Source organism: Berghia stephanieae, chromosome 5 (genome assembly GCF_034508935.2).
Source record: "Berghia stephanieae isolate SIO BIC M18660-M18661 chromosome 5, UCSD_Bste_1.3, whole genome shotgun sequence".
In the NCBI taxonomy this organism is placed as follows: Eukaryota; Metazoa; Mollusca; class Gastropoda; order Nudibranchia; family Aeolidiidae; genus Berghia; species Berghia stephanieae.
The window spans coordinates 68,407,801-68,423,178 of NC_088364.1; the positions used below are offsets into that span (position 1 = coordinate 68,407,801).

A 15,378-nucleotide genomic window follows, 5' to 3' on the forward strand; every position below is an offset into this window, starting at 1 on the left:
TTCAAATGAAAATACCTGTAAATTCCTGGTGGTTTGCCTTGGAGGGAGATCAGACTGTTCACTGGCTGTTGAAATCATGGAGGAATTGAGATCAGCGCTGGATGCAATATCAGAAAAGGCGCTGGTATCAAAAATACCTCCAACATCCCTTCCATGGGACAAGTCATCTATTGAAATATTGCGAAATGATACGAAATCTAATTTAATACATCTGCATTTAGTTAGTCTTGGTAATCAGAATAATATTCTAGACAAAATAAATGAATATACCCTATTTTCAATTAATAAATAAAAAATGTTTCGACCATTTTCAGATTCAATAAAAATAAGATACTTTTCCATTACGAATATGTCATTATCAATACTTTAAGTTATTAAGTGTTTGAAACAGGAAGCAGACTCAACATTGTGAACATTACATCCCATCACTGTACTTTCTTACAAAAGTAATTTAAATCATATTCTTTGTCTCTAACATTATCAACAAAAGAACTAGTACACGATTGGTTGAAATATATAGTATTGTAATATAAATTACAATAAAAATATGCCTGGTGGTGACAAATCACAGTATTAAAGCAACACACATCTAGGTTAAGAAAAGAGAATAAAGTTGTATGTCTGATGGATAACTCCATATCAGACACACTGTTAACAACAGATGGATCTTATAACATATTTTCATATACATACCTGGGCCCTCGTAGTTCCTTCTAGATCGTGAACGTGATCTAGATCTAGATTTTGAGGTAGGAGGCGACTCAGACGAATGTCTGTCAGTCTTTCTGTGACGTAACTGTTGACGGGGCCTTCTCAACCTGCCCTGCCTGACACCACCAGTTTTACTACTGTGTTTATGACTGTAGTCACTTCCATAGCTGCTGTCATAGGATGGCTGAAAAATAGAATAGTAAGATTCAAAATAGCCAATTTTGCGTTACAAGTTGTACACAGTGCTCTTACTAATTGTGACTTCAAATCATTTTGCAAACATTTTAGTCCGAAAATTTTTCTTAATGTTATCTCAACTTTGTGAATACCAACATGGAAGTGATCAGATATTAGAATGCTGACCATTGGGCAAGTATACTAATAAATAAGGTTATCACAAATCTCAAATTCAATGTTATCGAAAACATATGGGGCTGGTGGTGCTGACATGATTGAAATATTCATATTGCAAAATTGTTTTTCTTTTCTTAACTTTCCAATAAGAAGATGAACAAACCTTGCCACTTGAACTGACAACAGTTTTATATAACCGCGCCAGGGTGACTGAGTGAGGGGGCTGCTGTGGATTCTGGGAGGCTTCCATAGAACAAGCCTGTGGATGATATTCAAAGTTTTGAAAGTTAATTCACCAAAGTTAACTAACCACCATTGGCATACTTTGTACGCTATATCTCTGTCCTGAAGTCTAATGTAATATACAAGCGTGGTAGGGAAATGCCTTGAAACTGCTATTGAAATAGTTGACTATTAGTAACTTGGGCTGGTAAGTGCATCTTTAATTAACTTATTTACAGTATGTGTGTCATAATGAATTGTAAATGACTTATATTAATATTACCTCCAAAATATGCATCAATCCAATGCGAAGGGTGGCATTTCGTTTGGTCATTGCCTGGAGAAGTGAGTCAAGGTCATAACTAATTCCCAAGATCTGAGGAATGGAAAAAAAAAAAAAAGAAAGAAAGAAAAAAAAGAACAATGTAATGAAAAGGTGACGGCAACTGGTGCATTAAACATTCTTCTAAAATTGATTGGCTGATTGATGTACATTTTAGGTTTAAGTGAAAACACAATACAATACATTTGGTTGATATAATTTTCTGCTTTGGAATGGTAGTAAGCATCTCATCAAATAGCTATAAAGAAATAATGAAATTATAGTTTTCCTGTCCTTCACCATTCCTATGAAAAAACTACTTGTTCTACAATAAAATTAAAACAGCTTTATTCCACACGAAAACTGATGAGGGCTCAATTAAAAGTAAATTAACAGTTTGTTTTTAGTTTTTACCTCATTTTCTCTCAACCCAAACTCTGAAGCAACTTGTAGTGTACGTCCGAGGGAAAATACGAAGATCTGAAGACATGAATATTTGTTGCATTACAAAGGAGGAAGAGGGTAAAATATGAATACTTAAAAATCAAATATTAAATGTCCATGTTCTGACCAGAAAAAAAATATCAGTATCATAAGTGAGGTATTTAGATAAATAAAATATAAATAAAAATCAGTATCTCTATTGACGTAATTAGATGACTATAAATTACTACATCAGTGATGATAATGGCAGTTTGTCAAAAGGAGGAAAATGTATCGGTCCATTGGGCAAACTCAAGCTGAAAAGCAAAAATTACAATATACAATACGTTACATAACATTATCTTCTTCTTCTTCTTCTAGGTTCCATGCCTGGTCCAGGCTTCGGATACTGCATGAATTATCTCTCTCCATTCCTCCCTGTCTCTTGCCTTTTCAAACAGCTCTTGGATTGTTAGGCTGGTGAAGCCCTTCAGTTGGTCTATGAGTGTTTTTCTTTGTCTCCCCCGGGCGCGTTTACCAGGTATTTTTCCACAACTTGCCAGGTATTCATTCTTATCTTTCCTTACTATGTGTCCGAAAAAGGATAGTTGTCGATCCACTATTAAGGGCATTAGTTTCCTTTGTTGGTATGTTTGTTTTAGCACTTCTTCGTTCGTTTTGTGTGCAGTATACGATATTCTCTGCATCCTTCTCAAGCACCACATTTCAAAAGCTTCAATGTTCTTTTGTGTTTCTGCATTTGTAGTCCAGCTTTCGCATCCGTATAACAAGATTGGCCACACGTAGCACTTCAAGACTCGGAATCTAATCCCGAACGACATCTGTTTGTTTTTCAAAATGTTTCCCAGGTCCATGAAGGCCTGTTTGGCTTGAGTTATTCTTGCTCGTATGTCTCGGTTACATCTTCCATCTGTTGTCACTATTGAACCTAGGTATTTAAAACTTTCTACGTTGGTAAGTTGCTCGCCGTGAATCGTTATATTGCAGGTGTTGTTGTTTTCGGGGTTTTTCTGTATTACCATGCATTCCGTTTTGGTGATATTCACTTCCATTCCCTTGGCTTCACTATCTACTACCACTTTGTCAACAATCTTTTGAAGTTGGATTTCTGATGTTGCAATGAGTACCGTATCGTCTGCGTATCTTATATTATTTATGTTGTGACCTCCCACTTTTATTCCCTCCATATTATTTATGCCCCTCATGATTGTTTCTTGGTATAGATTAAACAGATCTGGTGAGGCAACACACCCTTGACGGACTCCTTTCTTAATAGGAATGGAATTTCCTGTAGAGTTTCCGATTTTGATAGATGCCTGCTGGGTGTAGTATAATGTTTGCATGAGTCTGAGGTCTTTCTCATCAGCGCCAATGGAGTGCAGTTGTTTTAGTATTTCTTCGTGGCGTACTCTATCAAAAGCTTTTTTGTAGTCGACAAAACAGAGGTATAGTGGGGTCTGAACCTGTATAGCTCTTTCACTTAAAACACGGAGGAGGTATATTGCGTTCCTTGTCCCTCTGTCAGGTTGGAATCCATATTGTTCTTCTGCGATTTCGGGGTTAATCTTATTCCTTAGCCTGTTGATAATTATACGCAACAGTATTTTGTTGATGTGGCTTATTAAACTTATAGTTCTAAAATTTTCGCATCTGACTGCACCTGCTTTCTTTGGTATTGCTATGAAAATAGAGTTACAGAGATCTTCTGGAATTTTCCCAGTATTGTATATATTGTTGAATAATATGTGAAGTTCATCAATTGCTAGATCTCCTAGGCTTTTTAATACCTCTACAGATATTTCATCAGGGCCTGTTGCTTTACCATCCCTCATTCGTTCCATGGCATGTTCAATTTCACTTTTGGTGATGTTTGGTCCGCTTAATGGTTCTTTGAATTTCAGTGGTGGTTCATTTCTATTTGGATCATTGTACAGTTCGCCTATGTATTCTACCCATCGGCTTTCTATATGTTGTTCTTCAAATAGCAGTTCCCCTTGTTTGTTTTGGATACAACTTCCTGCTGCTTTGCTTTTCCTTTTCCCTGATAGTTCTTTTATTCTTTGGTGAGCTTGTTGGGGGTTGGGTTTGTATTCTCTTTCGATTTCGCAGCATTTCCAGTCTAGATAGTTCTCGTGTGCCTCGATGCATTTGGATTTAATGTGGTTGTTCAATGTTTGGTATTCTGCAGACCCTCTGTTGCATTTTCGTCTTTCTTCAAATAGGTTTAGAATTTCATTTGTCATCCATTCCTTTTTGCTGTTTATTTGAGCTATTGGTAAATGCTTTTCTGCAGTTGCTTTGACACACTTTTGGAATATATCAAATTGTTTTTCACATTTTTCATTATCAGGTTCACTTTGGCTTTGTATCATGAGTGCATTTTCAAATTCTTCTCTCATTTTTGTTTGTATGCCATTGTCTTTGCATAACCTGTAATCCCTCTTTATTCTACCAGCTGTTCTCTGAATAGCTTTAAACTTTATCCTTATTGTACAAACAACTGGGACATGGTCACTGTCTACATCGGCGCCTGGGTAGGTTTTGCAATTTAATATGCCATTTCTGAATCTTGATGATACTGCTATAAAGTCTATCTGGTTCCTTGCTCTGTCCCCTGGTGATTGCCATGTCCAGGTTCTTCTTGGGTGTTGTTGAAACCAGGTGTTTGAAATCATTAATTTATTTGTTCTACACCAATCTGCCCAGATGTTTCCTCGTTCATTTCTGTCTCCGAGTCCATGTGGTCCGATTATGTCACCATCTCTGCCTCTGCCAATCTTAGCATTTAGGTCCCCCATTACCATAAGGACTTCTTGTGATTTACACATTCGTTTTGCTTTGTCTAGTGAATGGTAAAACTCTGTCATATCTGCATCTGTCGCCTCTTCTGTTGGTGCATAAACTTGAATAATATTGGTGTCAACTACAGGTCCTCTTAGCTTAACCAGCAAAACTCTGTCTGAGATTGCTACGTGCCCTTTGTAAAATTTGGTTGATTTTTGGTCTAAGATCATCCCTACTCCTTTTTGGAAAGAGGTTCCACCACTCCATATGATCTTATATGTCATGTTGTTTTCTTGTTTTGACATGGTTCCCTGCTCTTTCCATCTCATCTCTGCCAGGCCAAGAATATTTATTTGGAGCCGTTTCATTTCTTTCAGAATGTTGTTTAGTTTTCCTTTTTGGGCACAGGTCCTGACATTCCATGTCCCAATTTTGGTTTTGTCACATTTGTTAAATTTATTTCGCCTAGTAACTGGCTGACGGTTCGGTGTGACCTGACGAACATCACGCTCCCAACCGAGCGAGGCAGCAGTCTTCCGTGAAAACATGCTCCCCTTTACGCTGTCACCGTTTAACTTTTTGGACTTATTCATGCAGTTAACTCGGCAAAGTTACAAGAATGGTTTGCCATTGCCTATTCTTGTCGCCCTCTGCAGTTGGCCAGCTTGACCTGTTACCGTTCGACACCACGAGGAGGTTGCAGTAGGGCTTGATGATGATCTATCTTTGCAGACTTGGCATCATCCATTTGTCGAACACATAACATTATATAATATACTTATTTTGTAAATATAATGAATTGTCCTTTCCAGAAAATAATTTTAAAGGCTCACAATATTAATAATACCACTATCTACATCAAGAGATGACAAAAGTTTGGCCCAAAGGCTAAAAAAATATTTGTTTTTAACTTTACAAAGCACACTACAATACCTTTGTAACTGCAACCTAGTGGTTATGCAGTTTATAAATTAGACTCGTGAATATCTAAGAACTTGCAAACATAGTCTATCTAAACAAAGGAAAAAGAGTAAATTAAAAATAATTTGAACAATTGCCTTCCGAGTCGATCATCAACCTTGCTTATTTTCACATTTTACCTATCTTTCTATGACAAGATGACTTCTAAAAACATAACATGAAAAAAGAGAGAGAGAGAGAGAGAGAGAGAGAGAGAGAGAGAGAGAGAGAGAGAGAGAGAGAGAGAGAGAGAGAGAGAGAGAGAGAGAGAGAGAGAGAGAGAGAGAGAGAGAGAGAGAGAGAGATATGATATGATTTTGTATTTTTTCCTTTCCAATCCCTACCCAATATCTATTCATCCAAGGACACCACTGGCCTTGTGTCACTATTGACATATGGTGCCACCCTGTCTAGGCTAACGTCATAAAAATGCGTGTCACCAAAATTAGTGCAAATGAGCACAGGTGTCAAAATCTGACACAAGACATGATGGTGATTTTTTCATCGTTCTGCCGTGGAGCCACATGAGTGCGTTTTTAAAAAAAAAATGTTTGACACTGCAAAAATAGCTGAACATTTCAAAGAATATCCCAAAATCCCAGAATTCATCGGAAGACTATCATCACTACTACACACAGTGTGTAATACAACAATGTGACAGTACACAAACACACCCTCATGCATATGACATCGAGGATTAATTTATATATAGGATTGTGAGGTATTATCTGCTTTTCATACATATGAAATAATTAATTTTGCTTTTCATTTTTTTTTTTTTAATTCTTTAATGTTTTCGCTTGAAATGAAAAAGTCTTCCATTTCAGAAGTGTATCATTACTATTAGCTGAACCAGAAAAGATATGCAAATGGACAAAACAAAATAGATACATTATTAAATAACTTGCCTTTTCAAACCCGGTATCTGATAAAGGTGTTTGAGAAGCACCAGATTCAACTTCTGGTGCAGAGTAAAGTGTACCACAAATGCTTTCAGTCCCTTCGGTAAAAACAATTGTGCCATTGTCTCGAATCATGAGGTTATTTGGGCTTAGCATGTATCGAAAGCCACCAGTCGAAACTATGTCCCCTGGAAATAAAATTTAAAGAAGTATGAAGTGTATTATTCATTACATAATAAGGTTATTTTAACATTTTATAGATGATTGCAGCACACTTTTCTTTCATATCATGTGAATAGGGAAGAAAAGTTGAGAGTCAAAATAATATTATAGAAACAAGAGTTTATCAAAAGAGACTGATTGAAATATAGAAAAAAATGTTGATTTTAGTCTGAGACTAAAAAAAATCCCTGCCAGTCTTCCAGCACAGAAAATCCTTTAAATGGGAATGCTCAAAAGAAGAGACCTAAAACAGAGAGATGACTGAACAGAGAAAAAAACAAACTAACATCTTCAATAAAAGAAATATCCACCCAGATGTTTTCCTCTCAGCTGAAGCCCCGAGCCAGTGTCCAAGTAAAAGAAATTTTAAAGAGTAAATCTTCCCAAACATGCAGGTGGTTTTCATTCACTGATCATATTAGTCAAATTCTATTTCAAATAGTACCGATGTGGTGCCATTTTTCTGAGTTTTATGCCTGTGGGTGTTTCAAACTAAATTCTGATGTTCAATATCTTATACTGAGCCAATAGAAACTTGAGGAAAATATGTTTACTGTTTGTTTGTTATTTCTTTTTTTCTTTTTTGTTTGTTTCGTTTTTAATGGGAGACGGTTTAGTGTGATTTTCCATTTTTTTAAAACAAAAAAGAAACAAACAAAAAAACAAAAAAACTCCACTTATTTTTCACTATGGCCTACGTAAAAAAGTAAAAAATAGTCGTCCCTTGTAACGAATTAATCCGGAGTTTATCCCAATCGCTATGGCTTTAAATGGGTAGTAGCAATTGATTACAATCCTTTGAATAGGATGCTAGTCTACTTCAAAGTACTTTCTGTCAGATGTAAAAGACCCAGCTGACCAATCACTGCTGGATGGACAGGAGTTAGAAAAAATATCAACTGCACAAAGGATCAATATCGGTCCCTTTGCCTAAGAGCTGAGTGTTCCTCGAGGCCAATTTTCGACTACAAATACCACATACACTTTGACCCCCTTGAAAAATTCATCAATTCGGTAATTATTTTTTTAAACGACTAGACTAGGAAAAACTGTCATTTTATCTTTTTTAAATTATTCTAAAAATAAAATATAAAAATAAACAATAGAAACACGATTCTCCTCGTGGCCAATTTTGGTCAGCTTCTAATCAAAAGTAAAGTCAATTGAAATACTGAAACAGCCACAGACATCAATAATTTAACAGTTACAAAAGTCTAGATCGACATTAATCTGATGGCAGTCTGAAGAAAAATCATAGCAAGTCTCATATTCGAATATATTCTTGAAACCACAAATTCACCATTGAAACTGACTCAAAGAACAGTTTGTAAGAGTCTCAATTTTTGTTATGAATCAAAGACTTAATAGAGTTGTCTAGTTGTCTTTGTTATGAATATGAACTGTGCCCAACACAGAATTAAAAAAACAAAAACAAGGTAGAACAGCAAAGTATCCATTATCTTTTCCAAGTTATCTTAATGTTACTTTTAAGCCATATAAATTAATATCCTTATCGGCTTTAAATGGAGAAGCTTGCCTCAGCAATATCTCGCAACCCAAACACACCAGCTTCAAGTCCCATTTGTTGCAATGAGTGAACTTAAACAAGTCACCTAGGTCATGAGAAGACTGTTCATATGAAGATCCAGATGGGTGCTTATTGATTAAAGATAAGTCCACTCCTCAAGATTAATAAAGTATGCCAGAAAAGAAAAGTAGCTAAATATCTAACTCACTTATGGACAAATTGTTTTGATTCTTAATATGTAAATGGCAAAAGAACAACAAAATTGATATTGTTAACATTTTAACAAAAAGACCTCGAAATTGTTTAAAGTTAAAGGAGAGGTCCAATTCAACAAAGGTGAGAGCTGACAGAATGGCCAATTAGGATTTTTTCAGATATAGATAGTATGCGCTTGGTTAAGAAACTCACAACATTTCCATCCCGAAGTATAACGTAAACGTACCAATACACAAAATGATGTGTAACGTTAAACATTTATAGTCTGGTTAATACAGTGAGAATTACTCATAAACGTGGATGGCAAAAACAATAACAAAGACCTGAAGTGACGTCAACTTCGTTCTATCTATACGCATGGCATATAATATCTATATCTCTTACCCTTCATAATGATATCCTGCAACGCTTCAGCACATTGACACAACAATGCCCAGATCTCAAGCTCTTTAAACGGTCCTTTTTGAGCTTCCAATATCTCTGATATGCTCAGAGGGAAGGAAGTTGAACTAGGCATGTTGATTGGTTACACAGGGCTTTCACAATCTGAAAAAATAGTGAATTATAAACTGAATACAAAATGTTTCATCATCCTCTCTTGTTATTCAAAATTCATTCAACCTTCTTTGTAATAATCCTCTTCCAAAGAGGAAAAAATTCATCTTGCTTACGTGGAGATCCAAATGGAATGTTATACACAATATCTATTGTTAAATATGGAACAAGTCCTGACAATGCGAATTGAAAGTCATAAAAAAAGTACACAGAATAACTATTTTGATATTGTAAATGTTAAAATCTTTATTGTGTGTGATAAGTTTAATATATTCATTTCTCCAATATCTTTTTCTTTTGAGCATAACAAAACAAAACAAAATTAAAATGCAAAAATTTAATACATCACACAGGAAGAAAAACTCTGCAATAAGTTTCATCTTAAAAGTGCATTTTATGTCTCTTGGATGCAGAATTTTGAGCTATTGATATAAGCGATACATCATTGATATATAAAAAAGGTTATGCCATATTTCGAATTGAGACCGTCTCTAAACGATTACGTTCAGGACCTACAACATATTCTTGAAATGAGCGAACACATTAATTAACTTTAAAGTTGTATAGCACAAGAATACCACCGGAACAGAACAACTTAAACTGTGTTAAATTAAATATTAAGCCTTCAGTTTCAGAATTATAAATAAATGAGTTGTCAGACTTCCATGCTTCACAAAAAAAAAAAAAAGGATAAATGTGTGTGACCCACCCATTGCCACAATCTGGTAATGTCTGTGTGTTAGGGTTGAATGAGTGCTAAAAATAAAAGATCAGGACAATGAAATAATAATATTTGTGATTGTAAAAAACGATACTCATTTTCCACAGAAAAAAAATTATATTAAGTGAATGTTATAATATAGAAAATTTCTGCTTATTTACTTGATTCAATGCATTTCACAATATTTCTTATTTTCCCCAGCAAGCCATGCTGTCTAATATCAATATAGGCTATATATTCCCTGTGCCATACAGTACAAGTTATATGCTAGGAGTCTAATTCAACCCATATTTTAGCTTCTTGTTTAGCTCAGTATAAGAGCTTAAAGAGCCAGTCTCTCTCTCTCTCTCTCTCTCTCTCTCTCTCTCTCTCTCTCTCTCTCTCTCTCTCTCTCTCTCTCTCTCTCTCGCTCTCTCTCTCTCTCTTATATATATATATATATATATATATATATATATATATATATATATATATATATATATATATATATATATCTTTTTGTTTCAACAAGACCCGGTTCTTGGGACGTTCCATAGTATCAAATAGAATCAAATTAGAACATTCCTTAAAATATGTCATCTTTCATATGATATTATAGATAGCAAAAATACAAGATGAATAATCTGGAACGCAGATGAGCTCAGAAAACTCTAGTCAAATTACGGACGATCAAACTAAGCCAAAGCTGAAATATCGAACTATGAAAATAAAAATTTTAGCAGATAAGAAATTGGGTGGCCAAACACAAACATCAACTGGTCAGCAATCGAGGGCTAAGTTCCTACCTAGATAGCTTAGATAGTAAAAAATTAAGTTGTCCCCCTTCCATTCTCCTGTTCTCTTACTCTTACTTTAGCTATCTTCACGTCACTTATTGTTAGAATAAAAAGAATCGTTAAACACCGATAAAACATATCAACAAACGGTCAATAATGAAACCAACGAAAAGCGTCCCTGAAAACCATTAAAAGATAATTTTAAAAGCGTGTAATTGTACTCGTACCGTCCTTCTTCAGTTTACCCCATTCGCCTTCATTTTATGTGAGGCGGTTGCAAACTGAGTTGTTGGACTGTGTGAGTGAGAGTGTGAGTACCGTTGGAAAACACTCCACACGTTGCACATAGAGGTGACGAAATTCTAATAAACTCCAAAATATCTAAAAATATACTTACTCGAAACTTTTTACTTTAAAGAGAGAATTTAGAAGTGTCAAATTACGAAAAACTGGTTATATTTCGAAAAGAAGTTTATTTCGCTTCGACACTTCCGCCATTTTCCAAGCTGTCTGCTGTCTGTCTGCAACAGACGGCCCACCTGTTGGCAACCAGCCAACGACCGCATTATTTTTCTTTCCCGATCTCCGTTGCTCATTTTACTCACAGCAAACCGATTCGTGTGTATTGGTAATTGTCCCTTTTTATTGTTTACTCATCTGTTTTCATCATGACTAATCGCTTGAGGAGTAAATAAAAAAATGCTGTGAAAATATATAAGCTCCGTGTTTTCTACGGTGCGTGTTTCGGCTTGTTTTCAGCCTCACGAAAGCGTTAAATTTATTTTACAAATAGATAAGAAAAAGACCTCACATCCACATTATACTTATATAGGTGTGTTCAACCTACTTATCGTCCTCTACCTCTTCCATTGGTCATTCTAGCAGTTGTGTTATTTCTGTTTTATCCTCGAAATAATCGCTAAAAATAAGCCAGATGCCTTTGTAGAATACCTACCTATTTGATTTGGTAGCAACAACAGGTTTATTTCATTTATAGTTTATAAGACACCTAAATACGCTATGTTATATACCCTAGAGTAGTCCTTTGTAGTCTTGAGATCCATAGAGTCCAAGCTTATCCCGGTTTAAGTAGCTTTATGTGAATGGTAACAATTACTTGCTACCCTTTGGACAGAACGTTTGTCTCTCGCAAAATAGTTTCCGCTTGATCTAGCAAACTCAACAATGCAATCACTACCGAATGAACCAACAGAGGGCTCGGGAAATCCCGGGGCTGCACCTCGGAGCTTGATAGGTCTCTTTACAAATGTATCATATGCTCCATTAACCTAGCTATATATAGTCCCTAAGATAACAATAATCTTCTCTCAGCAATGTTCTAGAAAAGTCATTTTAAAACCTGAGCTTTTATATAGCGCAATGTCCACTTAACGTACTCAAATCGCTTTACAAAGGATCGCTAACCAACAGCAACACGTAACACGTAGAACGAAACATGACGCCTGTTAGGCGATAATACATTTTTTCCCGCGACAGAGACAGAGCTGTAAACGGCCAGGTACTCATTTTACACCTGAGTACGATGAGAGAATGTGAGTAAAGAGCCTTTTCCAATGACTCGACTATGCGCCGAGCTAGGCTCGAACCCAGGACCTTCCTATCCGAAAGCGATTGTCATATCACAAGACCACGTAGCCGAAAGGAATAATAAATAAACTTTAAGTTTAGAGCCAGATAATTAGGTAGACTTTTTGTTAATATCGGTTGGGCGGACATTCCGATCATTTTATTGTTTTGGTATTAAATTCAAGGCACCATACATACCGAGAGCTGTATGGTCACTACTAATGGTCCCAATTAACGTTGACCGAGGCCTCAAGATATTCGGAACACTTGAATGCTATTTGTCTTTCGCTTCATTTCCACTCCATACCTCATGCAAGTAGGGTAGGAAATCAATCCAGTGTGCTGCATTATGACAAAACACTTTTTCTTTATTTTGGCCAAAACAAAAATAAATTGATAGATACATAAATACATAGTCTAAATAGATAGATAATATATAAATTTTAAAAAATAAAATTAAAATAGAAATTGAAAATAAACGGAGGGGGGGGGGGGGGGGCGTATTTTTTCAGAGTGTGGCCGCATATGGGACAATAATTACTACATGAAAATCGAGATCTGGAGAGAGAGAGAGAGAGAGAGAGAGAGAGAGAGAGAGAGAGAGAGAGAGAGAGAGAGAGAGAGAGATTATAAATCCTTTAAGTAAAGCGATTGATAATACACATCATATATCTGTGTTCTTCAGATCTGTTCTTTCAGCAGTGGCGGAACAGCTGGATATAGATACTATGCGCTTGGCTAAGACTCTCACAACATTGCCATCCAGAAGTATAATGGACCAACACACAAAACTATGTGTTACCTTTAACATTTATAGATAGTATGCGCTTGGCTAAGAAGCTCATAACATTGCCATCCGGAAGTATAACGGACCAACACACAAAACTCTGTGTAACCATGAATTTTTATAGTCTGGTTAATACAGTTCAGTGAGAATAACTCACAAACGTGGATGGCAAAATATAATAACAAAGGCTTGAGTGACGTCATTTTCGTTCTATCTATAGTCTGGTTAAGTGAGAATTACTCATAAACCTGGATGGCAAAAAAAACAATCACAAAGACATGAGTGACGTCATCTTCGTTCTATTTATAACCATAGATTTGACATAGCTTCCTACAGAAAGGCGACATGTAGGCCTATCTTATATCACATCGGCAAAGATAAATTCAGATTCACACACACACACACACACACACACACACACACACACACATTTACAAATGTTCGCCTATATTATTATGACAATCTAATATAAATATATATGTATTTTGTGTTTACTTGAAAAAGGCCAAAGGCCGAAACGTCGTTTGTTTTGTGTTGTTCATTCATGAGTCAGATTTACTCCCTTAATCTTTATCTCCATTTTATTGACTCATTTAGGCATGTATGGTTATAAAAGACAATAAAAACGTTTTGTTTTCAGTCTCGGGTGGGGGTGGAGGTTAAATTGGGACATTTTCTACTTTCAATCCTGTAAACGTTGACGACTAAAAGCAATAGCCATCGTCGACTTTGACTCTTGTTCTCCTTGAACCCTACCTTAATCAAGTCGTAGCTTGACACTAACCCAAAAAAGTTGTGTCATAATTGAAGGCGAAATGAAATTATATGTAATTTGTATTAAATAGTTCAACCAATGTGATCATTGTTTCCTATTGAGCACAACTCGTTTTCCTTTCAACTTTATTTGTTATCTTTGGTCTTTTGTTTATTATTATTATTTATTTATTTATAAAAAAAAAGTTTTACAGCGCCCGCAACACTATTAGGTCATATCAGAGCCAGTAAAAGGGAAAATGGCAGAGGAAAAGTTGTAGATCTGAGGTTAAAGGCACAAAAGAGAGAAAAAATAAAGCAAAGAGGACAGATTCAAAAGTGCGATCCGGGCACAAGCAAAGGAACCCGATATGAGGGATTCACTCAGATGTTTACACGGTAGGTACAATAATATATTAAAAACTAAAAACTATAACACTGTAGTATACAACAGAGAATATGATGCATAGAAACAAAATATAATCTCTCAAAAAAGGTTACAATACATTTGATTGTCTCCCTCTCGGCAGGACAAGACCCCCCCCCCCCCCCCCCCCCCAAACAAAAAAAAAAAAACCCCAAAAAAACAAACAAATAAAAGCAGTATAACGACAGTGATCAACATGGTAAGGTCCTGTGTACTGGCTCAACCATCTTCACTTGGGTTTTCTGGTCAGAATCCCACAAGATGAATACATATTCTCTTACTAGAGCAAAGTCAGCATGTGTTTGTGGGGGCATCGGTATAAGTTCTTCCACAGGAAACAAAGAGTGCAACTTGCCTTGGTCACAGACACATTTTCAATATGGTGATTTAATTTGAGTGTCTTCTTGTTAACTACTCGTAATACCAAGGTATGTTACAAACCATTTTATATATTTTTTAAATGTAACAGTGCATAACAGAGAGATGATTTACAATGGAAAAAATATCATCTCCCAAAACTATATGACCCCAGCCAGGGCTAGGACACAACTAAACTTTTTATTAGTTTTTAAGGGTTTTACGGCGCTTGCAACACATTTAGGTCATATCAGTGCCAGTAAAAAGGAATAAAATGGGATAGTAAAAAGTTCTAGAATTACAATTAAAGCAATAAAGAACAAGCAAGACAAAGGGGAATTGGTTCAAATAGGGAACATGTAAAGTCCAAGGCAACACTATCAGTGTACTTAGTTTGAGATCACTAAATGTCTCAATCTGACACAAACACAGGTCCCCACTAAGAGGAAGACACTCAACTATTCACTGTTTACGAATCATACATATGTAAAAGGAAAAATAATACAGTGCACAACAGAGAGATGATTTACAAGGGAAAAAATTATCTCCCATAACTAACTATAAATTTGACTGTTTCCCTCCCAGCTAGAGCCAGGACAAAACCAAGCAATCTCATTCCAAGACAAAGACAGAAAGCAAGTTGGAAAACAGATATAAAGGATTGAAGACAATATGTACCTCCCTGCCCACTATGGGAGGTCAGGAACCCCATCCAGGACAAAACTTAAGTAATCGCATTCCAAAACCAAG

At 35.9% G+C, this 15,378-nt stretch overlaps 1 protein-coding gene across 1 annotated transcript in view; it reads right to left on the reverse strand.

Moving 5' to 3' along the window:
* Nucleotides 1-11,249, reverse strand: part of LOC144973498 (tyrosine-protein phosphatase non-receptor type 13-like) — a 51,302-nt gene extending 40,053 nt beyond the window's left edge. Inside the window, exons 1-8 of the mRNA XM_078915998.1 lie at nucleotides 11,115-11,249; nucleotides 9,050-9,211; nucleotides 6,706-6,887; nucleotides 2,024-2,089; nucleotides 1,571-1,663; nucleotides 1,229-1,324; nucleotides 694-895; nucleotides 16-167 (exon numbers count right to left, since the gene is read on the reverse strand). Coding sequence (XP_078772124.1) covers nucleotides 16-167; nucleotides 694-895; nucleotides 1,229-1,324; nucleotides 1,571-1,663; nucleotides 2,024-2,089; nucleotides 6,706-6,887; nucleotides 9,050-9,182 — 924 coding nt within the window. The 5' untranslated portion in view covers nucleotides 9,183-9,211; nucleotides 11,115-11,249. The remainder of the gene's footprint in view (nucleotides 1-15; nucleotides 168-693; nucleotides 896-1,228; nucleotides 1,325-1,570; nucleotides 1,664-2,023; nucleotides 2,090-6,705; nucleotides 6,888-9,049; nucleotides 9,212-11,114) is intronic.
* Nucleotides 11,250-15,378: the final 4,129 nt, after the last annotated feature.